We start from the raw sequence: 26634 nt of genomic DNA on the forward strand, positions 1-26634 counted from the left end.
AGGTAAAAGAAATAGGGTCAAATTGAAAAAAAAAGATGTCTTCAGGTAGGAAGGGACGTAGAACAAAGCAAGTAGGTGCGGGGCAAAGCGATGTTAGTACCGTAGAATCGAGCGAACAAACAACGACCTTAGGGAATGCTACATTAGAGTTGATTTTGAAAAAAATCACCGAGTTCGAAGCAAAATTACATCAGTTAAATTCAAATACCGGTTCAAATGAAATCGCGAGCGTCTCTTCACACGAGTCGAACGGGATTAATGAAAATGAAAAATCTGATAGGCAGGGGTCGAATCTTGAAACCGCGAGCACAAGTACATTATCTGAGACCCGGAATTTATATGTTGTACAGCCGTCAGTAACTAAACCAAATTTCGACGGAAAACCATTCACTAACCCCATCGTTTTTCTTAAACGATTAAAGAAATATATAAGGGCGGTAAATGGATTAGATCGCGAAATAGATATAGCGTTAGGTTGCATCTCGGGGCATGCTCGGAAGGTTATGGACTTGTATTCGAAGGGCTGGACTACGTTCGCTGACTTCGAGATTGATTTTAGACGAAATTATTGGACCGAACAAATTCAGGAATCTATAAGATATAAATTGATTAATGCGGTATATTCAAGCGATTCGGGAATGTCGATGTCCGAACATTTTGCTGAGCAAGCAGAATCAATGCAGTCATTAACTATTGCGTTTAGTGAGAGAGATTTGGTCAATTCTATTATGCGACATTATGCTATAGATATACAGCGATTATGGTTTACTAGAACAGAAGAAGTTAACATCATGAACGGAGCGAAATTTCTTCGAAACATAGAGCAAAATATTGTTGAAAAACCTAGGCAAATTACGAGAGGTACTGTTAGTAATAATTACAGAGGTAGACGATACAATGAGTCATCATCGAGACGACCTATTGTAGCAACAATGTCAACAAGAAGTTGGAGAGCTAGGGGAAATTCGACGAGGGGACGCGGCTATCGTGGTCGATTAGGTTCTAGGGTTAACTTTAACAGACCTACGGTATCCGAAACTAAACAAATTAGGCCGGCAATCACGTTCGTAAAAGAGGGCGAGGATCTTACTGTGTCTAAGAATGTGGGGGAGGGTTCATCAAAAAACTAGAATGCCCAACACAAACGAGGTCAAGTCAGTTAGTCTTGTGTGGCACGGGCGTCAGAAAGACCTCAGATCACGAAAGGACAGGTGTAGTCTATAGGATCTTAATTAATAGTGGATGGAAGCCAGGACAGAGTTTGGGGACCGGAGATAAGGGACTTAAGCGGTTATTAAGAGGCGGCGTTGATTATAACGAGTATAGTAGTCAATTTGAAATTAGGAGTATAGGAATCTTATTGGAAAACCAGTTTGAAAATGTAACAGAGTGTAATGAGTTAGGCGTGACTTGTGAAACTTGTATGAGGAGAGGTTTGAATGTGTACACAATGTATCATGAATTAGATGAACAAACCGATGTGAGTGTTGATTATTCTTTACCTAGGTTACCTGAAGTATGTGTTAGATTGTATGGAAGAAGTATGAGTGCACTCATAGATACGGGAAGTCAGATTAGTGGAATAACTAGGGAATTGTACGACTCTATTCTAAGAGAACATGGGACATTGCCAGAGATCGCTATTCCAGCAATTCAAATACAAGGCGCGTTTGGATCGCGAAGTGAAAGCACGAATCGGTTAGTGCTAATAGAGTTTCAGTTAGGTAGTACTTTAGTTGAAGCACCTGTACTAGTTATGCGACGTCTTCCTAGGTCATTGATACTAGGATACGATTGGTTAGAGCGGGTAAAAGGAATAGTGAACTGTAATGGTGAACACACTTTGACTATTGAACATATGGGCGTTAGGTCTTGTGTTAGGCTGAATTCGGACTGCAAAATCGAAAGGTTAGGGGGAGAGACGAACGCAGCCACGATTAATTTAATATTAAATCAAAACTCTAGGCCAGTGGAACAAAGTGTATCAGACATGAATTTAGATAATGAGAAATTTAAGGGATTAAAATTAGATGACGCGAACTTAAGTAATGAACAAAAGGAATTATTACTACCTGTGTTAAACAAACACTGTAAGGTATTTACGGTAGGTTTAGGTTTGACAAACAAGTACGAACACGTTATTGAGCTATTAGACGAAACACCTTTTGTAAAACACAGTTATCCGGTACCTTTGGCGTATAGAGAACAGGTAAAAACCGAATTAGAAGAGTTAGAAAAACTAGGCGTGATCAGACAGGAAGCGACTCCTTACTGTAGTCCTCTCACTTTCACTAAGAAGCGAGATGGATCAATAAGACTCTTATTGGACGCACGAGAGTTGAATAAGAAAATGGTAGGTGACGCGGGCGCGCCTCCACTCACATCTGAGATTTTACAATCCTTTCATGGAGTAAATTATATCAGTTTAATTGATTTGAATAATGCCTATTTTCAAATACCTTTGCATAAAGATTCTAGGAAGTATACTGGGTTCTCGTTCATGGGGAAGACGTATACTTATAATGTTTTACCTCAAGGTTTAAAGACTTCTGTAGCAGGGTTCTCGAGAGCAATGGATTATATCCTAGTAGGAGTACGAGAGTTTTGCGTAAACTATTTAGACGACATAGTCATATTCACTACGGGGGACATGAAGTTACACTTAGAACATTTAGATCGAGTGTTAGATAAATTAGAAACCGCAGGTTTAACTGGAAGGTTAGAGAAGTGTCGGTTCTTATGTGTAGAGGTAAAGTTGTTAGGACACATAGTAAATACTAACGGGGTACGTATGGATCCTGAACGGGTTAAAGCCATATTAGACTTCCCTATACCTCGGACTATAAAACAATTACGAGGATTTCTGGGATTAATAAATTATTTCAGAAGATTTATCACAAAATATAGCGAAGAGGTTAAACCACTGTGCGACCTATTAAAACAAAATACGAAATGGTCATGGACAGAGGAAATTAATGATTGTTTTGAAAGGGTCAAGAAATTGTTTATAGACACGATACTTCTTGTACACCCAGATCCTAAGGGAACTTATTATTTACAAACCGATAGCAGTAATTTGGGGGTTTCGGGTTATGTCTATCAATTGAATGAAGCAGGTGAAGAACAAATATTAGGGTTTTGTAGTAAAGCATTGACAGAGACAGAACGCAAATGGACAGTTACTGAACAAGAACTATGGGCCATCATTTTCAGTTTGTCAAAGTTTGAAACATATTTGAGAGGAGCGAATTTAGTCATTAGGACTGATCATAAAAGCCTGATATTCTTGCAGACGTGCAAACTATTGAGCGCTAGGATGATACGTTGGGTACATTATATAGGGCGATTTAATTACACAGTCGAACATGTGAAAGGTAAATTAAACATTGTAGCAGACGTATTGTCTCGACACTTAAAGGGGACCACTGATGTATTAACTAACAAGGCCACGGGGCCTGAAATGAATCTATTTAAAACATCATTAGGACGATTAGTGCGGGAGCGATGGAGAGAGATAGGTAGTTATCAAAGTCGCGACAAGACTGCTAGTGAGATAATTAGACGCGTGCAAACAGCAGACGCTTCTGAATCAAAGTACTACGTGCTTAAAGAAGGGATTCTTTATAGAAGAGACATAAAAGGGGATATCTTAAGGTTATATGTTCCCGAGAACATACTAAGGGATTTGATAGTTAGCATACATGAAGAAGTAGGTCATTTCGGGCGATACAAGGTTTATGCTCTGATGAAACGTCAATATTATTTCCCAAATATGTCTCGTATAATAGGTCGTGTTGTAAGAGCTTGCGAGGCATGTCAAAAGTCAAAGCATGCTTTGGAGACGCACACGGGGCCAATAAAAACTGTAATAGCGAAGGAAATAGGAGAGAGAGTTTTTTGCGATATTTTTGGACCTTTACCGGCAGGACGATTTGGTTTTAAATACATATTCGTAATGCAAGATGCTTATAGTAAGTTAATCAGACTATACCCACTACGCCAGGCTAGTGGGAAGGCTACTTTAACTTGTGTAAAAAAGTTTCATAAGCAGGTCACAATTAAGACATTATGTTCAGACAGAGGCGCGAATTTTACTTCAAAAGTTTTCGAGTTAGGTATTCGCCAACTAGGTATCGAATTAACGCACACATCTGTTAGAAATCCGCGGCCAAATTCGACAGAGAGGGTTAATAAAGAGTTAGGTAGATTATTCAGGACGTATTGCGACAAATCACATCGTTCATGGGTAGATCTATTATCGGATATAGAAGATTGTTACAATCAGGTAATACATACTACAACGGGATATTCGCCAAACGAGATTATATATGGAAAACGTACTCTGCTATCGACTGATTTCAACACTGACTCATCGGTGAGGGCAGACTTACAGGGTGAATCGTTAGAACAGATTCGACAGCAGGCACGACAAAACATAGATAAGGCGGCCGAAAGTAGACAATTACATTATAACAAAAATCATAAGTTAATACAATTCGAAATCGGAGATTTAGTGAAACTTAAGACTTTTACGAAGTCAGATGCGGATAAAAAGTTGACAAAAAAATTCATGCGCTTATATGAAGGACCGTACATAATAGGGGCAGTTCCATATAGTAATGTATATACATTAATAGACGTTCATACTGGTAAAGTTAAGGGTAACTACAATGCCATTCATTTGTTTAGGTACTATGTAGATAAATAGAAAGATAGGTAAAACTAGAGTATTAAAAGGGACAGAAAACAGGTAGTTTGGGGTACACTAAACAAAGAGATACCTGAGTTAAATAGCTATGGTCATGCCCGAGGGTATAATAGATAGGCGTAGGAGGTCTGATACTAGCGTTCTAATACAGATAAGGGGAAAAATAGATTTTGAAACGACTAGTACAGCTGCAGGGACAAAAGGAGCTACGTGTATTAAAAATCTATTTTGGGGGAGCGTGAGATGGCCTTGCCATCCGTCATACGGTTTTATGACTGTCGGAAATTTGAAGCCTTGCTCTTAAAAACAAAAATCTCGCACGAAAAGAAATAAATTAGTTAAGATTCTGAGTAATTGTAGGAAAGGAAGTATAAAAAACAAAAGGGCAAAATAAATTGCTCTAAAGCTAAATTGCGTTAGGGTCGGTCATAAATTAGATAAAAGTCGTAAATTTTAACTTAGAAATCTCTACAAGTGTACAAAATTGCAATCACGTGTTATGCGAGTGGTCTAGGCAAGGCAAGAGCGTGAGAAAGCAAAAGGTACGGCCCATTAAGGGATGTTCGAAATACATTTTATTTTCAGCCAATTAGCCATCAGCCAGGGTAATTCTGTGCGCAAGAGTGAACCAATCAGAAACCGAAATTTCGCTGGTTTTTTTTTCATTTCAGATCATGGGCGTGAACAAAAGATATCCGTGTGGACGTTTTAAGTCTACACTGGGGGACCGAGAGGCACATTCGATTGAGGTCTGGCTCAACGTGCAGTAGAGCCTAACAGTGAATATTAATTAAGTGTAGAAATATATTGCAATTGTATAGTTAATAATAGAAAAATTATAAATAGAATAAAATAGTGTGTATCCGGGCCAGCAGAAGCTGATATATGGTGATGTACTAATTTACATTTAATTTTAAACTAGATTATTTGAAAATCAGTTCCAAAAATCTTGAGTAAAGAATTATTTTACAAACTAAATTAGAGATGATATTATTATTTGGATATTAGGAGGTGTTACAATATTGTGTATAACTATTAGATTTGCATCCAAAATTATAGAAATGGGACATTTCTCTTTGTGGAACTAGGATTCAAATATATCTAGAATAAATAATGAATATATTATAATTTACGCATAATGTGTGTCCTTAAAATTTACTTTATTATGGAAGTAAGAATTATAGATAATATCTCTATTGATTATGTGGGCATGTGTGTATTTTAGATAAAATGGTGTACATAATATTATATAAAGCCGAAAGGGTTTTTTTGTTTGAATATTTGCTTTTCCCTTTCAATAATTAGTATGGCTTAGGAAGCAAATATTCGGCCGGGAATTAATTAATGTAATAAAGTTACTTAATTCCCAGTCTAAATAATAAATTCAGTTTCTCTTCTTTTTTTCTAAATACTCAACTGTATGAGTAAATAAACAATTATTTACCAGAAATAAATGCACTTGGGTATAACTATCATCTTTTATTTGCTATATTTAGATACATTTTCCTAGACATTTAATAATGGAGATTCAATTTGTTTGGAGGCTAGACTATCGTATTGTAATATTAACAAAGCCAAAGATACGAAGAAACCATGTATCGAACTAACTTGAGCTCCAATATTAAGATTTTCTCATATGACCTATTTACCAATCACAATTCCTATTATTAAGTAAAAATTAGGTTAGGTTTTTTTTTCAGCAGTGCACCTATTTATAATACTAGCTCTTATTCAGCATTAAATAGGGAATAAAATTGAATTAGCAGTCTAATGCAGTCTGATGGAATGACACTTGTCGTTACAATTATAGATTTGGTAGAAAAATTACTCAATAGCTAAAATAAGGTGGTGTGCTATAAACTACTAGCTACCGCGGTATAAACATCGTCTTCATCAACATGAACAGCTTTCACCGGCTCACTACTGAGCGCGGACTTCATAGAGAACTCTCGATCAAGTTTACCTTCATCATATGGTATTTTATACCATTATGTGAAATTCTCACGATGGTTTTTCCTTATACTTTTATTATCACAAAACGATTAGTACTAATATACCAAGAATGCTCTCCACTACTAAAGATAATAGGGTTGGCTGGGTTCGAATCCCAGGCTAAAGACACCTTAAAGGGACCTTGTCGAGGATACTTTCGAGTAACAGCTAAATTTCATCTACCTACTAAAATACCCTGAACGAGACAATGGAATACACGCTGCCTCCGGAGGACAGATGGCGAGGCAGGTAGGTACCTTTTTTTTATTGTGTACCGATCTTTCCCAAACAGCATTTTAGGTAACATTATCTGTTAAAACCGACGCCAGCTGAATTTGTGAATCACCGAGTTTTTGAATAGATAAAAATACTAGTTTTGCTGTACTTTGTAATTCCTTTGCTTGATATTATATGGTACATGGTTGATTGGTGACGTACCAGCAGCGAGATTCCGGCACAAAGCAAACACGTCATGTCTTTATACAGCTGGACTCTCCGAACTAATAAATTGGCCAATTTATTGACAATCAATCAAACAAATATATATATATATACAAAAATACCATGGTTTTGGGGCGAGCCCAGAGCTCACTGAAAAGAACCTAGGTTTCCGTACCTAGGCAATTGAAAACGCTTCGCAGCGAAATAGGAGAGTCCAATTGCTGTGCCCCACATAACATGGATTAAGGCTGAAGTTTCAGCGTAGGTATTTCCCCCGTGCTTGAGGAATGCCGGTTGGTCTCAAACCGATGGCCTAAATAAGGCAAATACACGTATCAACTGATTTTCCACACTAACAGGACGTTCTAAATTAGCAAATCTCTCCACTCATTATATCTATTTTGAGGAGTTGAAATTTTACATTAATTTTTTTATAATTCAATCCGTGTAAACCTGTTAGCTGGTCGAGAAGTCTACGTGTTCACCCAACGTACTGTACCAATTAATTACTTGTAAATAACTCATGACTTAAATACCTAGGTGTTTCTATAATTCAGCTGAGTTCATTTCTTATTTTATCTCTTCATAATGCCTAATCTTAACCACTAGTATAGACGATCACACCGTACCATCACAGTCGCCAGAACATTTATCCGTTACGAACCCAACGCACTTAAGCGAGATAAAAGTTAATGTACCAACTCACCCAAATGATACCCGGGGGACGGCATATTTCTTGTTATCCAGCATTGTACGATATTAATGCTTTATGTAGGTTGTTTTATTTTGCAACGAGTTTTTACATGTTTTGTTTTGTATTTCACTCAAACAAAATATTCTTTTATCTAAAGGAAGCTCGCAAGGATGGGATTTTGAAAAATTCTTTGAAAGCTATCTCGTATTTGGCCAGAAAACTAAAAAAATAACTAATTCGTTCATAAATTGACTGTGAAAATAATGCTGATTCAAATCTTAACTAACCCGGTCAACATCATAGCCTGAATTCTATTTTGAAGACGAAAAGATATGAATTCATTTTATATGATTTTACAAATAACCATAAATAAATTTTAAAAAAGCAAAATTAAATAGCAAAATTGTTTTGATAAAATGAAAAACTAAATTATTGCTCTTTTAAATACTTCAAATGCTTACTTTCTTATTTATTGCTCCAATACCTCCCAGTGTATCACTCCAAAATAAAACATAAGTACAATAAGTTTGTAAAATGTAAACCATTTGTTATTTTGTTACAAGTTACGTAGATTACTAAGTACCTACCAGCTGAGAATGAGACTCACATCACTTTGCCTAATGTGTCATAAGCGAGTACGGTCAGCAGCTAACTAAACTACAATAAACAAGTAACTCAAATAGTTTTAAATAAACACGATTGCGGTTTGCACTGCTATCTAGCCTTACATGTGTTTATATTGTATGAACAAATAACTGAAATTATTTTTCATATATTTTGAAAATCCAGCCGGCAGTTTGAATTTTTTTAAAAATTTATAACAAGCTTGACTTGGGACGATGTAAGATTTTTAAAAATATGCCAAACATCTAAATCTGTTCAGGAATTTAAAATTTATGATGAAATAAAGAAACTCATAATGTATAGAGCCTGAAAACATTAATTTAAAAAGTCGTTTTTTGGTCAGTTCTGTAACAAAAGTTTTGAAAAACTTGTTTGATTCACAACAGGTAGATATTGAAAGTTTCAGCATTGACAGTATTTGGAACATGGTCTAAACGAACTAAATGCACTCATGATACCAAGAGGAATAATTCAAATTAAATCCGGAGGCGGGCGTTAACAGCTATAACACAGCTTTAAACTAACACAGCTGATACCGTTTCAAGTACCTTTGTACATTTGAAAAATACGTAAATTATTAAGTGACCAAAAAAAAAACATCCAGATTAAGTACGAATTTATAAACCTAACTAACTTTAGTAAAAATTACAAATTATTTTGCTGCTAACCGTATCAATGTCGTGGAAGACATTAAACTTGCATCTGTTTGTGCCATAGACTTGAGGGGGAAAACTTTGTTCCTGTACGGCACGAAGTAGACTAACATTAAGGGAGTAGCATCGTCATTATGGATACGTTGGTCCAAGTCGGTAACTGGATGGACTCACTTTAGGGGTCCAGGGTTGTTTTTCCTTTGTCTGTCCTCCGTGCCTCAGTTTCGTAGTCGCCCCACACTACGCTTACTTGACAATGAGCTTAGTCGTAAAATACCGGTCAAGTGTGAGTCGGACTTGCGCACCGAGGGTTCCGTACTCGGGTATTTTTTTCGACATTTTGCATGATAAATCAAAAACTATTATGCATAAAAATAAATAAAAATCTGTTTTAGAATTTACAGGTAACGCCCTTTCATAATGATACCCCACTTGGTATAGTTATCTTACTTTGAAAATTTAAATATATTTTAACTTTTTTTTTTACTGTTATAACCACAAATTCACGGTTTTCGGATTTATTCCTTTACTCTTATGCTATAATACCTACCTACCTGCCAAATTTCACGATTCTAGGTCAACTTGAAGTACTTTATAGGTTTTCTTGACAGACACGACGGACGGGCGGACGGACAGACGGACAGACAACAAAGTGATCCTATAAGGGTTCCGTTTTTCCTTTTGAGGTATGGAACCTTAAAAATAAGTACTATATTTTGCTTCGCAAAGTACCCGTACAGCCTATTTTGTTTTATTGAATCACCAACTCCATTCCGCCCCTATTTCTGTCACTAAAGTCACTGTCAAAGCACACACCTACCTCCATACGAAAACACCATAACGTCTCGCGCGAAATGGAATAATACAATTTATATCGTAGGAGTTGTTTTTGACGGCAAAAATGTACTGCTTGTTTGTTCCTTTGTGTTTTCTTTACGACCGTTGTGGCCATTAAAATAGGTTTGCTTTAATAAAAATCGGTATCTTTTTTCTTTTTTTTCTTTTATTATTTATCTATATATGTACTTGTTCACCCCGTTATAATCTAAGCAAGTCAATGAAATCAAAACAATCAATTCTTAACCTGACAAAATAACACAAATCAAAAAAAAAGAAAAAGTAAAAAGAGGTATCTTGATGCGTTATTAGTGGAATGCACAATAGACGCAACCGTTAACGAGACGATGTTACTAAATAACTTATTAGACGATTTCTGACTATTAATTTTCGATAGTAAAATTCCTTTGGAAAAGGATAACACTAAATTTAGACAACATGTCAGTTTAGTACCTATAAAGATTATGTACAACATAATCAGAAACAATAACTTGAGTGGCCGTGCGAGTGGCAGGAGATAAATAAATAATTAAAAAAAAAGAAGTTTAATGTTGCTGTAATTTAAGTTAACCATAGGAAATTTATAGAAAGATTATTCGTATCGAATCCGCCCGTTTCAAATTCTATTGCAGAAAATAGCCTTGATTTAATGCATAATCAACTTGTAAAGCATAAGATTCACAAACTTACAAATCGCTCTTCTCATGACCCAGTGTCAAGAAAATAATGTACTAGAGAAGAACCCATTTAACGTGAGTTCTTATATTTTATGTCTTGCTTTCTTTATTTATATTAATATTATTTATTTTCTTTTTTTACCATAGCTATTTATCTTTAGTCTAGATTTTATTTATTCTCTTATATAGGTACACAAATATTTTTTGTCAATAATTAATAATAATTATTATTATAAAGCAAAAACTGATGAAAGCAAACTCAATTACCATTTTTCTTTGCAACCTAATATTTTCACAATAATTATTTATTGGCGTAAAAATCGTGAGTTCTAGGGATTTTTTACGTGAAAATTGCGATATTTTTTATTATATTTTGTTACAAATAAATTATTGTGATAGCTAAGTGTACTTATTTCATTAAATGTACTCAAAGATGAATAAACTCCTTGATAAACTCGGACATGTTTAGTCAAGTTTAAATTAATTTTAATTCAATCCCTCTTGTTAGTGAGTTTAGTTTCCAAGTTTGAGACTCCGTTTGGACTACGGCAAGTTTCAATGTTATCTATCAGTGGCTTATACGAATGAGTTTCTTAATCAGTTTCCTTGTTACTCTCAAGTTTTGGATACCTCTGGTTTAATAATATAATATTTAGTTAGAAAGAAGTCACAAAAAAATCAGTAAGTGCGAGTTTGACGCGTACACGAAGGGTACCTTACCCTCGCACAAGAAATAACACTTTAATTTTTTGAATTTTCATGACAGCTAATATTTTGAAATTTTTATTATGATTTGTTATAGAGGCAATGGAAATACACATTCTGTAAAAATTTCAACTCTCTACCTATTACGGTTCCCGAGATTACAGTTCGCTGAAATACAGACGGGTGGGAAAATATAGATAGATAGATAGTTAGATCACTTTATTGCATACAAAAACACATGTAAAGGAACACAACACAGAAAGAAGAAAACAGGCAACCTTTGTATATAATTAATATACTACTGTAGGTAGATATAGGGTCAACTAAAACCATTAATTAAATTTGGAGTTATTTCAAAAACTTGATATACAGGATAAGCCATTCGCTTACATGGTTTACCTATTAGTGTCATTTCCCTAGACCAACTTAGTTCTAATCAAATTAGTATGAGCGTGTATGTAAACTTGTATGGCTTGTATGAAAATGGTACACAAACATTTTAAAATACATTAAACTCAAACTAACAGAGTTATAAAAATACCGACAGCGCGTTCGCTTTATCCCCGTGAGAAAGTCGTAACGAACACTTATCAAGAGCGATTTTACACCCAACGATTCCGATACGACAAACTATTATGACTGCCTATTTCATCGCTGTTGTTTGCTTTTTCTCAGTTGAACAAGAATGTTGTTAATAGATAAATTTACTGAATGAATGCATGCTAAGCTCAATAAAAAGTCGACGTTGAAGTCGTTTGACTCGTTTCGGCATCTCTTTCTGAGCTCAGCTGACACAGATACCTACGCTCTTAGATCATAAGGGCGTACTTTAAAATTGCTCAGAATTTACTTAGGTCTATAATAATGAAATACATTTATAATATGAGATACAGAATTCTGCCTTATTTCAACTTGTCCATAGATTGCAGCACCAGTGAACACCATGATAGCTCTAATAATGTGATACTGAAACATTTTTGTGTCTTAATTTTTTCTATCCTGGCGAAAACACAGAAATACGAGATTTTACACCTATTCAATGAAATAATGTAATACAAAATTATTTTGAATTTAGTTTTATATTTACAACATTTTTTTAAGCGCTGGCAATTAGACCTGCTGGCAGCCTATGGTAGAGCGCGTAGACATATTCCCCTCTAAAGTATGAAAACCTTAAAAAGGTTAGAAATATACAATATATTTTTTATAGTTTTAGTGATAGCACTAAAACTAGTAAAAATATATTTTATCATCATCACATTTCATCAGGCGTGATTATGGTCTAGGGCTGCACCCCTGAAATGAATCATGAAATAAAAAACTGGTATATAATCATGACAATTCTATTAATAAAAAACTGGAAAGTAGTCATATTTAATTAGTAGAGAATAAAAATCGAATAGAAAATTGCATCGGAAACATAATATCGTCATATAATCGGTTAATATAAAATCACCCAATCTAATACAACTGGAAGCCACTTACTTTTTTCACTAGGAACTCTATTTTAACAGTATATATTATAATCATGACGATTCTATTAATAAAAAAACTGGAAAGTAGTCATATAATAATTAATTGGTAGAGAATAAAAACCGAATAGAAAATCGCATCGGAAACGTAATATTGTCATAAAATCGGTTAATATAAAGTCACCTAAACTAATACAACTGGAAGCCACTTAATTTTTTCACTAGGAACTCTATTTTAACAGCAATAAGGGCGCCGCGTTTTTCCCAAATGCACAACATATGTGTGATATGTGAAAATTAAAACCATGGGGTGTAATGTCCGTTTCTCACGCGAAAGGTGAAACGGGGTCGGGGTGAAATTTTTAACTTAACTAGTAAAGGTGTTCGCGCACTAGTTGAAGAGTAGTGTTGGGTATGACATGATGCCAAAATGAGTTTTGTAAGAGTAGGCTCTGTTTTGTGCCACACTACCGAAATTCCACTGGTAGAGATCTCTTAAGAGATAAGTGCTTCCCTGTCCACTTATTCTTGTTTTTTTCTTTATTGTTATCGTAAATGTGTTCAGATAAGAGTCAAAAATAAGTCCACACCCAATGAACTATAATATAACGACATTGTTTGTAGATTGTGTGTATTTTAATGATTACGATCTATTCACTCTGTCTCAGCCTTAGTCTTGACATACATAGTGGGTGAACACTCTTACCGTTTATGGTGATTTTATAGCTTTTTAGTAAACACGTCGAAATTTATGATGTCAGGGTTACAGGAGGAATTTTAATCACCTGTTACAGTGTATATTTTGGTAATAAAATTGTATTGAACGTTTTTGTGATCCAATTTAAAGTGAAGTAGGCTAGATTAAAAAGAAATTTTATAATAGATGCGTGCCACAAGGCAGTTAGTAGGTCCTCTGTACCCGCTGTTTAATTTATAATGGTGAAATTATAATGTAATATCGAGATACTACTTTTTCATAATTTTCTTTTATTAATTAATAAATGAGTCCATTTGCAAAGAATTTTTAAAAATCTCGCGGGAACGCTTTGGTTTTCCAATATACGGGGTCTACGAGATGCAAACTAGCTATCACTGTATCAAATAGATGATACAAGCGACTTCGTCCACGTGGATTCAATTTTTTTTTAAATCCTTATATATATTACCTAGTGAAAGAATCACATTGAACATATTCTTAAGAAACTTATCAAATAGCTTAAAGTACCTTATCTATATTTTTTTATTAATTTAAATATACAGTATGTCACTTGTAAATTTTGATAAATTTTCTAAATAGAAATGGTATGGTACATTCCTAAATATTCCACTTATTTGTAAGGGGCATGTCCCATGAGAACACTGATTTTCCGGGACAAAAATTAGCCTATGCTCATCCAAGGTATGCGAGCCATATCTGTATCAAATAATCAGTAAAAAATTACTGTATTACTGCAACAAGTCGCCGTGGGCTATCTCCGTAATTTCTGAAAAATGAACACAAAATAATACTATTGTAAATGGTCAATAAGCCAACATCAACAAAGAAATCCTATTCCAAAATCATATAAGTTACATTCCAAATCGCTTTGGAATCATCCATCTAGCTTCCATTCGCAAGACGCGCTTTCAGGCGATTGCATTTCGCAGTCCGCTCAGGGCTGTCACACGCCCGGTTAGTTCCGGTCTGCTTTAGAGATATTGCTAGTCTACGGAGAAGACAATTTGCTTCCTGTTGTTTAATCTTAATACTAAGGTTAATACAAGACTTATGTAGATTGACGTATCCCGCGACTTCATTCGGGTGTATTTACGTTTTTTAAAGTTGGATTTGCATAATGTGGGCCCTTTCTTAGTCCTTTCTTGTGGGTTATATTATGTAAAATGCAAAGTTTCCAGGCTCAGCGGTTTGAGTTGTATGTTGATAATCAGTCAGTACGTTTTTCCTTTTATTATTTAAGGTATATTAGAATACATTTTATTTGACACAATATAATTTCTTGTACAAAAATAAACTTGTAAATGATTGAATAAGTAAATCAGTTAACAAAAATTTTTGATTCAAAAATAAATTTGATCTTAAAATGAGTACAGCTGTCCATTACTTAAACAAATGATGTTTAAAATTTACATTGCAACTTTTTTAATTCCTATTCACTTTTTGTACCGTTGGGCTATTGACGTTTATTATTACAGGACATTGGTAATGTAATCAATGTACGACCGTATAGACGCTTCCACTATCGCCTTTTACTTTTCACCATCAAATAGCTGATAAATCACCAACTGCGGAAATAAAAGTTGAACGGTTTTTTTATGTAAATAAATAAATAAAAATAAATAAATAAATAATGGTTAATAAAGAAATAATAGAGTTAGTTACCTTACACATTCTACCAGGTCTTGGTGTGCAAATAATAAATTAGTGAATCTTATACGTAATATTAAAATGTAAAAGAAATTTTACCGAATTGTCGAAATTGTAACGAGATAATAAAAAATACCTGTTTATTGCTCACATCACAGCCCTAGCCTGCCCCCAGGCCATATGTTGCGACTTACGACTGCGCCGTTGCATTTTATTTATTTTGGAGGTGCCATGAAATCGGACGAGTGAAATAAACGTACCGATAAAGTGCATTTTATTAATGTGTATCGAAAGTTTAGCTTCTAAGCTACATTTCTCATTATATGTCTTCCTCATACGTTCGTTACTCATAATTGGACATATGTCATGCAAGGTCTTTCACACGACGCTTCCATTTATACATCTAGTGGAGGTCTGCTAACAGTGCACTTCCCACGAGGTCGCTTTTCTAGTTCCTAAGGACCCCACCAGCTATGGTTCTTCGAACGGTGTGCGTCACTCACTAAACTAATTGTAATAAATCAGAGCCTCAATAGCTCAACCGGTAAAGGAGTGGACTGAAAACCGAAAGGTCGACGGTTCAAACCCCGCCCGTTGCACTATTGTTGTACCTACTCCTAGGGCTAGCACAAGCCTGACGCTTAGTTGGAGAGGAAAGGGGAATATTAGTCATTTAAATTGGCTAATATTCTTTAAAAAAAAGACCATCACCGGTTGATAAGACTTCCTCCTTCCATTTGGAATGTCTAGGGTAGAACGGCTAATTGGTACTTATCTCTAAGTTTTCGGAGTTACGGGTGTTTTAAGTAATTGGCACATGCTTTAAGGTGAAGGAAATCACATTAACGCACGACATCGCGATGGTCAACGGCGTTTCCCGCTAAAAGCAGTTGGCGTTAGACGATTTTAACCACAATTCAATTGGCATTAGACGTTAACCGTTCAAGTGTGGCCACTCAGTTTAACGCGTTGATTATCGCGATAATTATGGCGTTGTTGGGCGTTGACGTGCTGAGTTCAAACGTCGAAAACTAGATGCCATAGAATTATTAACTACTTGTACCTTTAGTACTTAGGTACTAATTCCATGCTTCATGTAAACTAGCTAGGTATATAGGTAACTCACCTTAACCAATTCTGACATGCATAAAAAATAAACAGCTGAATTAAGACTCGTCCTTTTTTGAAGTCCATTAAAAATGAACGCTGAACGAACCCGAAAAATAACTTTCACATGAAGTTCTTGTAATGAGAAAGCTTGAACGATGAGTTTCATAACATGACATTTGTTTGACGTGGGTAAACGGTTGGTTTATTTACTTCAAACACTTGGCTAGGTACCTAATCTAACCTACCTTTATGACATACTAGCTGATGTCTCGACTTCGTTCCCGTGGATATAGGTTTTTAAAAATCCCGTGGGAACTCATTGATTTTCCGAGATAAAAAGTAGCCAGATATTATCTATCTCCATTCCGAATTTCAGCCAAATCTGTCCAGTCGTTTTTGCCTGGAAGAGTAACAAACATCCATCCATACATACTCGTACTTACAAACTAACGCGTTCATTAAGTAGGACTAGTTACATACTGTGACTTATGAAATGTTCTCGAAATATATTGGTTTTTCGGTATGATAATATAACAAACATTTTCTTTTAGAATGATCCTTCTAAATGAAAGCATGATTACGCTTTTAAAACACCACCCTGATGGAGCAATACTCCATTATTACTTGAACTCAATCAACGTATCGCGGAGTGATTAAAACAGAGCTGTTAATGGGTCATCGTAAATTGGTTCGCAATCACTACAACCAAAATACGTGCACGCGAAAATAAAATAAAAGGGAACTTGTTAGAACTTGTTAAATATAGGACCGTGTGTACGAAGTTTCAGTGGAAACACTCAAAGTTTACGGTAATGGGGCCCTTATCGAAGGTAATCTCGGCTTTTCTGAAGAATTTCTTTTTTTTTGTTGGCACACAATTAGTTCTGTTTGGTCTTTATTATTGATATTGCTTTTTTACTTGCTTGTATGCCCGTGATTGATTCTTGTTGGAACATCGACGAAGGTTGTCTTGCTATACACATAGTCGGCTTGGCACTTGTCCGGTAGTATTTAGGGGATGTAGATTAATGTTCGACAAAAAGGCCGGTTGGCCTGCTCGCACAAACTCATACTCGGTATGGCTTTAAGCGCCATTGCCGGTTAGTAAGTACCAAATTTTTGTGGCTTAATAATTTTTTGGCTTTTATAAATCTGTATAGTTATTTAAAAAAAGCTGACTGACTGACCAACTTATTGACTGACTGACTGATCTGTTACCGCACAGCTCAAGCTACTGGACTGATTGGCCTGAAATTCGGCATGCAGATAAGTATTATGAAGTAGACATCCGCTTATTAATGATTTTTGAAAATTCAACCCCTAAGAGGGTAAAGTAGGGGTTTGGTGTTGTCCAACGCAGACGAAGTCGTGGGCATAAGTTAGTCTAATCTAAAATCAAACAACAATCCTTTACAAAGCAGTGGCTCCGCATACAATAGCCGCGTGAATCCTACGACGATTTGTCTCTGAAACGACGAAACGAATCTCAGCTGGTAGCCTGCCAAATGTGCGATTTACACCAACATTGATATACCATCATCATAACCTTTATTTCAAATGAATAAAGTTTGAAATTGATTGTTGAAAGCGCACGGTTGACTTGGTAAACCATACCTTAAATCTTTGGTCTCCGAGACAGCCATACGGACTGAAGTGTCTCTTGTGATCTTTCTATGGAAATGATATTTTATTAGCGCCATTATACTGTATTGTTGGGCCGACGGCGTTTAATGTGCCTTTATTATGTCCTCTATTTACTCAGTCCCCTTATGGTTTTAATGGATAAACATAACACCCAAACCTCACTAATATAGCTTTCAGTACCATCATCATTGTCAACCTCTCAGAGTGAAATGGATGGGCCATAGTCTACCATGCTGGCCAGGTATGTATTGGCAGACTTCACACTCCTTTGGAAATATTATGGAGAACTCTCAGTTCAAAGTCAAAGTCAAAGTCATTAATTCAAACTAGTTACTATTGTACACTTTCTGATTGTTAAACAATGATGTAGTGGTGATAATTAATTGTTGTTGTGAACTATCAAAGGTGTTTGGCAACTCATTCCCAAGCTTTCTTATCATTTAAATAATCCTTTGTATTGTAATAGGATTTTTCAGTTAATTAACGTTTTATGAAAACTTTGAACTTATTGAGAGACATATCCAATAGGTATTGTGTCTCAGGCATGCAGGTTTCCTCACACTGTCTTCCTTCACCGTTAAAGCAAGTGATAGGTAAAATATAACTGCTTAAAACGCACATAGCACCCAAACTTCTAAATATATAGTTTTCAAAAGGTATCATCGTCAACCCACCGTCGCGTCGGCTTACTACTGAGAATAGGTCTCCTCTCAGAATAAAAAGGTTTGACCATAATCTACCATGTTGGCCAGGTGTGAATTGACAGACTTTACACACCTTGAAGAATGAGAATATTATGGAGAACTCCGAGGCATGCAGGTTTCCTACATATACAAATAACTCCGAAAAGTCACAGGTGCGTGTCCGGGATCAAATCCTGGACTTCACGACTTGGAAGCCTATGTTTTAACCGCCGCGCCGCTTAGCTTTCCGTATGTTCAGTGATAACTGATTAACAGAATGTCTGGGGTAGCTACTTTAGAAGCTACCTACTTTATTCTACTGTATTTCTTAAACTGTGGCGTTACTTGAAGTTTCTTTACATCCATTACATTACATTAGTACTCTGGTTTGCTCCATAAAGGGACTTTGTATGTTATTATGTTACAAAGTACTCCATTTTCGTGTGGGAAAATAATAAAGAAAGCTTTTTATTGTCTTGCTAAAAACATTTTCGGAGTATGTACAACGTAAATACACACTTTAAAAGGATGAACCAAAGATTCTCTTTTCATACATTTTCCATTTCACAATAAAATGGAAATATTTTGCTTGTGAGTACAGTATAAACTCTATATAACGACACCGAAGGGACTGTGCATTTTATGGCGTTATAGAGAGTTGTCGTTAAATGGAGAGAAGAAACATCAGAATTAGAAAAAGAAAAAGTTTATTTATGTGCATAAAAAAGAATGTTATTTGAACGCTAGAAAGTTTGTGAGCAACTAAGAATATGATAAGGTATAGATAATCCATGACTCCTACTTATGAGTCATGGTCAACAACAGTGTACACGTACAAGCAATCCCAATTTGTAAACAAAAGAATGAATTTCTTAGAATGTTCGGTATGCATGATGCCGACAGTCGAGTTTATTGCGGGCTAGGATAATAAAGCGACAATAGATCGTACACAGCTGCGCAGTTTTTACTAATTTTAGCAACTTAAAAGGTACTTTTTATTACTCAATTGTTGTCGTTATTGAGAGTGGGTGTAATGCTATGTAGAGTGAAACATGGTATGAAAGACAAGCTAAACCAACCGAAGCCAATTGATTTCGACGCTTAAGGGAGTTTGTCGTTAAATAGAGTGACGTTACATGGAGTTTACACTGTATTTGTATCTTCCCAACTTGACTTCCACGGCCAAAACTATAAAAAAAACTGGTCTCAAGTGCGAGTCAGATTTGCACTCGAAGGATTCCGTACCGTCGTACAAATAAAAAAACACTTTTTAATTTTTGTATGATTTAACCCTAAATTCCCGGTTTTCGGATTTTTCCGTTTACTTGTGTTATAAGACATTGCTACCTGCCTTTCATAATATTAGGTCAACGGAAAGTACCCTATCCCACCAAAAACATTTCATGTAAAGGTTGCCAAGACTCACAAGTTCATAATGTTTTCACTTTTAAAAAGTTATGAGATCTTTAGTAGAGCTAAGCCCCTAGCTAAGCTTAGATTTGTGCTGGCCATGGGACCTATACCAAGTCCAAAGTATACTAAAGCTAAAGCTAAAGTAGTAACTCTTAAATGCTCTTGACTGTATCACATTTATAACAATAAATGTTAACAAATAACTCCAGCCGCCGTTTGGCTCTTCTTGGCGGGGGCACTGCCGTGCCCCCTGATAAACAGGGAACGCTCTACCAGCATCAGTTCTGGGACTACTTGGTAGCCCAGGCTCCATACTAAATTATTCAAACCCCTTTGGTACAAAAATGTCTCCGAATAGCCATTCTATCGAAATCTTTATTTTTCCGGCGGAGCGGTTCACATTTTTCACAATTACTTGGACGTTTTCGCGTTAATCCGTCTTCTTTGTCTCACGGATGGATTTCATTTGCAAATTTGAACAAATTGCGATTTCCGTCTGTTTGAACTGTAATCGAATTAGGGTCGATACTGGAGCGATGATCAGAATAATAAAAGGGTTTGGATTTTCTGAAGAGTTGAGAGACGGTTCAATTTTCTTGTGGTAAAGTAATTTTTTGAAGTAGCTTTGATCTTTATCATTGGTGAAGTTTTTTTTAAAGTTCCATACCTCAAAAGGAAAAAAGGAGCCCTAATAGCGCATTCTGTTTTTTACTATTATTTAGATTTTATAATTGTTTATTTTTAGATTTAATATAAGTAGATATAAGATTCATTGAAATTCCATGCAATTCGGCTCAGAGGATCACCGTGCCTTTGCAGTACAAGTTTATTATTTATTAGAACTACGAAATAGCGGTGGTCGTCTCGGCCGAAATGCATGGAAAGCTCAGTAAGTTATGTTTTGGATAATTTATTTAGGTTTTTAAGTTTAATTTATTAGTTTTTATGTTTTATCTGTTTTCATTCTGTGTACTGTGTTTGCGCCTAACTTTGTAGTCCCGAATAAAAGTATATTTATTTATTTTTTATTTTTAATAGGATTACTTTGTTGTCTGTCTGTCTGTCCGTCGTGTCTATCTGTCCATCGTGTTTGTCAAAAAAACCATGATTTGGCAGATTAGTAATGTCTTATAGCAAAAGTAAAGGAAACAATCCGAAAACCGTGAATTTGTGGTAAGCTTAAAGCAAAAGGATCTTCAAGTCTATTATTTATTAGAAATACGAAATAGCGGTGGTCATCTCGGCTGAAATGCATGGAAAGCTCAGTAAGTTAAGTTTTAGGTAAATATTATATAAATAATATTGTATTATAAGTTTTTATTAGTATTAGTATTTTTATTTATTTCTGTGATTTTATGTAAAAGAAAGATCCTGACGACGAATTTTTAAATCAGCTGAATGCAAAAGTGTTTAAATGCATGCACATAAATGTATTATGTGTTAGAAGGCATTAAAGCAACTTTCAAAAGCTATTTTAGTTTCCTTAGGAAACGCCAAGTAACGTGAGTTCCCACTGTTCTAACTATTCAGTAGTGACAGACGGACGTGAGACTGCGCCTTCCTGAAATGTCCTCACTCTGCAGCTATTTTAAACTTCTTATGGTGCGCAATGGGCAATTTTTAAGTTGCTCGGCGACACAATATATGGATTGATCTTTAGAGATGTTTTTGTTGCTCTCAGAATGAGTTTACAACAAGTGTAAATTAAAAATTTATAACACCCCCGACAAAGTATTTGAGTTTTCCAAAACATCATTTTCAAATAAATAATTATATATCTAGGCAACGTCCATCTTGACAGCTTGACATTTGTCAATTGACATAATATTATGAACCTAACGGTTATCTAATCTTCTTTTCTACAAGAAAACTAGAAAAGAGCTGATAACTCTTAAACGGCTGAACCAATTTTTTTGGATTATAGCTAAAAACACTCTCGATCAAGCCACCTTTCAAACAAAAAAAAGTAAATTAAAATCAGTTCATTCGTTTAGGCGCTACGATGCCACAGACAGATACACAGATACACAGACACACACGTCAAACTTATAACTCCCCTCTTTTTGGGTCGGGGGTTAAAAATAGCAATGTGAGTTGTTTGTTTACATAATATTAAGATAGGTTAAGTAGTAGCTTAATAAGATAGCTTAGCACTGTCGCATTTGGACTCCCTGTAAGGACAGTATACTTTATGAACAAATATTTTTGGAGCGATAAGTGGAGCGATTTGGAGCAATTATTTCACTTAACATTGCTGAAATTTTCAGGTATTGCTGGGTTAATTGCTTCACGTGATCGTGACGTCATAATTGACTAAATTGCCTGGAATTGCAGAGCTTCAATTGCTCGTGTAGCCGTACCTTTAGTTATAAATTTAGAGAAGTGTATACGTATTGTGCTCCATTTAAACATATGTAGTTTGGTTTTCATTTAACTTATCAAAGTCAATGAAATTTTGTAGACACAGTCTAAAAACTAAAATACCTCTGTGTCTCTGGTTTACACGATTTGCAAGAAAGTAGAATTTAGGAGTTACATAATACTATGATAACATAATATTATGAATATACATTAAATTCAAATTTTTGAACCCGTGCAGATTAAAACTAAACAGAGCAAAAGGAAATAGAATTAGAATACAAGTGTAAATTAAAAATTTATAACACCCCCGACAAGTGAAAGTTACAGTAACTAGAAAAGAGCTGATAACTTTCAAACGGCTGAACCGATTTTCTTGGATTATAGCTAAGAACACTCTCGATTAAGCCACCTTTCAAACAAAAAAACTAAATGAAAATCCAATGGTTTAGGAGCTACGATGCCATAGACAGATACACAGATACACACGTCAAACTTATAACACCCCTCTTTTTGGGTCGGGGGTTAAAAAGAGTAAGTTCCTGAGTATGTTAGTAAAAACTCTTGCTCAGTAATGGGCTGGCGATGAATGATACACATTTTCGAGGTTTCAGAGCAATCAATAACTTAGCTATGACGCGTTTTAATTTAACTTTCAACATGAAATGCGCAGACTAAGTTTTAACTTCGTTTCACAAAAAACTAGATAACCGACCACGCTAAGCGGGTAGAATTAAATTAACCGCGTATGTTGTATATCATATCGCACCCCTAGATCAAAACTGTTTCAACTCAAAAACCTAGCTTTTTGAGATAACTTCATTTTGTGACCCAAATATCTTTACGAGAATGGAATTGTCACACTTAATATTATAAAGGCGAAAGGTTGTTTGTATGTGTGTGTGTGTGTGTGTGTGTGTATGTTTGTTACTTCTTGACGCAAAAACCACTAAACGGATTTGGCTGAAATTCAGAATGGAGATAGATAATATCCTGGATTAGCACATAGGCAACTATTGAAAAATCTAAATCCACGTGGACGAAGTCGCGGGCGTCAGTTAGCAGTAACTATGCTTTATAATAAACGAGATGATGCTCGCGACCTCGTGTGGATATAGGTTTTAAAATCCCTGCAAGAGTTCTTTAATATATAAATGTGTTAATTCCGGATATGCTATCTCCATCCTCCAGCCACATTGTTTCAGCCGTTGTGGCATACAGGAGTAACAACATCAAAACTTCCAAACTTTCACATTTGTAATATTATACATAAGAAGTATCTAAGAGAGTCTTATAAGTTATCTCTATGCCAAATTTTATCGATGTGGTGTCATTCTGGTTCTGTCATTGTGGTGTGAAGAAATAACAAACGTTCAGACATCCAAACTTTCTTTATAATAATATTCAAAACACGACAACTCATTTTAATTATATCTTTTTTTTCTAGCTTTTTTCTTTAGTAGATTATAATTTTCTCAGTTTCTTATATAATTGAGATTTTGAGGTGAAACAGTTTTGATACAGATAGGAGTTCGATATTATCGGATGCCTCTCCTAATTCCACCGTTTATATTCATGGAAAGAACGCCATGTAGGTATGGTAATAGCTTGAGTATATTAGAAAGAGTAAGTAAGATTCAAAACAAAATAATTCTTTTTAATTTTAGTTGGCTTCTGTAGATTATTATCATAAATCACTTTCTCTTGAAAAAGTAAGTTTTTGAGTTGAAACACTTTTGTTATAGGTAGTTCGGGGTGCGATATTATATGCCCCTCCTAATTCCACTGTTTATATTCATGGAGAGACCGCGTTGTATGGGACGGGTGGGTTTGTTTATCTCGTCCGGGACAAATTTGTGCGGAAAAGTTGTGTCCGTGAGGATTTGAAGCTTTTAATATATCACAACCCGTGTACACGATAACAGGAATATTGCCTTCTTGTATTTCAAAATTGACTTTACCCACGAGTTTGTTGTTTGTAACTTTACATTTTTAGGGTTCCGTATCTCAAAAGGAAAAACTGAACCCTTATAGGATCACTTTGTTGTCTGTCTGTCTGTCTGTATGTCTGTCGGTCTGTTTGTCTGTCTGTCTGTCTGTCTATTCGTCGTGTCTGTCAAGAAACCTATAGGGTACTTCCCATTGACCTAGAATCATGTTTGAAACACATTTTGTTGAAATAAGTAGATTTTTATTTATTTTAATTTATAATAGTTTTTGATTTATCGTGCAAAATGTTGGAAAAAATACTTGAGTACGGAACCCTCAATGCGCGAGTCTGACTCGCACTTGGCCAGTTTTTTTCATGTGGTGGTTATGTTACACCTTATCTGTAATAATTTAAAATAATGTAATAATTGCATTACAACAGCCTGCATGGCTCAAGGCTCCATAATCTATTTCTTGGAAAGTATTTAATTCCATCTGTATCCATACTATACCCAGTAAATTTGTAAATGTATCTGTCTGTTAACTTTCACGGCTCATTCGCAATAAATTTTTGAAATTTGGTACAACGATAGCTGGCATGCCGAATACCACTATACTCCTCTTTTTCTTTTTCTTTTAGAAAAATATTAAAATAGCTAGTATAACTTAAGCACTTAACTTCGAAAAGTTTTAAGCACTTAATTATCACTTGTATTAACGACGAAGGAAAACATCCTCCATAGTTCTCAAAGGTGTATGAAGTCTGCCAATATGCACCGCACCGACCCGACGGACTATGACCTACCTATACCCTTCTCATTCTGAGAGGAGACCTGTGCTCAGTAGTGGAGTGGGCCAGCGATGAGTTGATGATGATGAAACTTTTTTGGATCATAGATAGATAGATAGATAAAACACTTTATTGCACACAAAAACACATGTAAAGTAACACAACACAGAAAGAAGAAAACAGAAAAAACAATTGTGTGCAAAGGCGGCCTTATTGCTTGGAGCAATCTCTACCAGGCAACCTTTCCTACGGATCATTAGTATACCTATAGAAAATTTTCAGCCTAGAAAATTGTTATATTCATCAATGAAACCAGTTTTGCCTTAACAAAGGCAACCCTTTGATTATTTAGATATTCAGTTCATCACATCAGCGCCGCAGCTAATTCGCTTACAGTTTGAACAAAAGCAAGTCGATGTCACAATTTGTTTCACAAATGAAATCCAACCGTGAGACAAAGAAGATGGATTAACGCGAAAACGACCACGCTTTTAGTATTAATATAGCGGATCAACCCAGATGGGTTGGGTGGGATGGCGCCATCACGGTCTTGTAACAAAAAGTTAGCCGTTTGAAATTCCTCCCCCTGCCCACAATATAAACTGACATACAAGTGTAAATTAAAAATTTATAACACCCCCGACAAGTGAAGGTTACAGTAACTAGAAAAGAGCTGATAATTTTCAAACGGCCGAACCGATTTTCTTGGATTATAGCTAAGAACACTCTCGATCAAGCCACCTTTCAAACAAAAAAAAACTAAATTAAAATCGGTTTATTAGTTTAGGCGCTACGGTGCCACAGACAGATACACAGATACACAGACACACAGATACACAGATACACACGTCAAACTTATAACACCCCTCTTTTTGGGTCGGGGGTTAAAAAATAATGTATCATTAAGACGCAGAGTACCTACATTGAAAAGTAAGTAAAGGTGAAAGACCACTTTGTGGGAAACCTGAATGCCTGCGAGTGAGTAGGTCTCTTCCCTAGCCCACATTTAATCAATATCGTCATTGTCAATCGATAGACGTCCACTGCTGAACATCTGGTGACATCATCATCTTTATTAACAAGCAATATACAACTACAGCGGGACAACAATTAAGGTCTATATGTCTCTTATAGGAACTTCCACACGCCATGGTTTTGCACCGCCTGAAGCAAAGACCTATGTTCTGTAGTGCACATAATATATCGGTTCATAACGACGAAGTATTAGCCTAACAGATTGAGCTCAGTTAGGTTTAAGGTACGATAGTACTGACATATATACATTGTATAAAAGTTCTTAAAAATAAGTAAAGATTTTTAAAAAATACAATCTTTTGGATTTTATTACGCTTAACCTATTGAGGCATTGATCAATTGGAATTGATCACTTGATCAATTTTACAGCAGAATTAGCTGTTCTGGTCGGACAAGTCTCGCAATACAGACCGACCGGGTCGGTTTATGCACGAAAACGTCCAAGTAATTGTGAAAAATGTGAACCGCTCCGGTGGAAAAATAAAGATTTCAACCAGATTCCAG

General features: G+C 35.5%; 2 protein-coding genes across 4 annotated transcripts in view; both read right to left on the bottom strand.

The window, feature by feature from the left end:
- Positions 1-8416, bottom strand: part of LOC123865969 (cytochrome P450 6B5-like) — a 30723-nt gene extending 22307 nt beyond the window's left edge. Inside the window, exons 1-2 of one of the 3 annotated variants that reach the window (XM_045907227.1) lie at positions 8297-8389; positions 7848-8055 (exon numbers count right to left, since the gene is read on the bottom strand). In XM_045907227.1, the coding sequence (XP_045763183.1) occupies positions 7848-7891 (44 nt within the window). In that variant the 5' untranslated portion in view covers positions 7892-8055; positions 8297-8389. Of the gene's footprint in view, positions 1-7847; positions 8056-8296 lie in introns of all 3 variants that reach the window. The other 2 variants (XM_045907229.1, XM_045907228.1) reach the window with 2 other exon arrangements.
- LOC123865971 overlaps positions 1-9980 on the bottom strand; it is a 124044-nt gene extending 114064 nt beyond the window's left edge. Inside the window, exon 1 of the mRNA XM_045907231.1 lies at positions 9933-9980. Within this exon, the coding sequence (XP_045763187.1) occupies positions 9933-9951 (19 nt within the window). The 5' untranslated portion in view covers positions 9952-9980. The remainder of the gene's footprint in view (positions 1-9932) is intronic.
- Positions 9981-26634: the final 16654 nt, after the last annotated feature.

Source organism: Maniola jurtina, chromosome 6 (assembly GCF_905333055.1).
Source record: "Maniola jurtina chromosome 6, ilManJurt1.1, whole genome shotgun sequence".
NCBI classification, from domain to species: Eukaryota; Metazoa; Arthropoda; class Insecta; order Lepidoptera; family Nymphalidae; genus Maniola; species Maniola jurtina.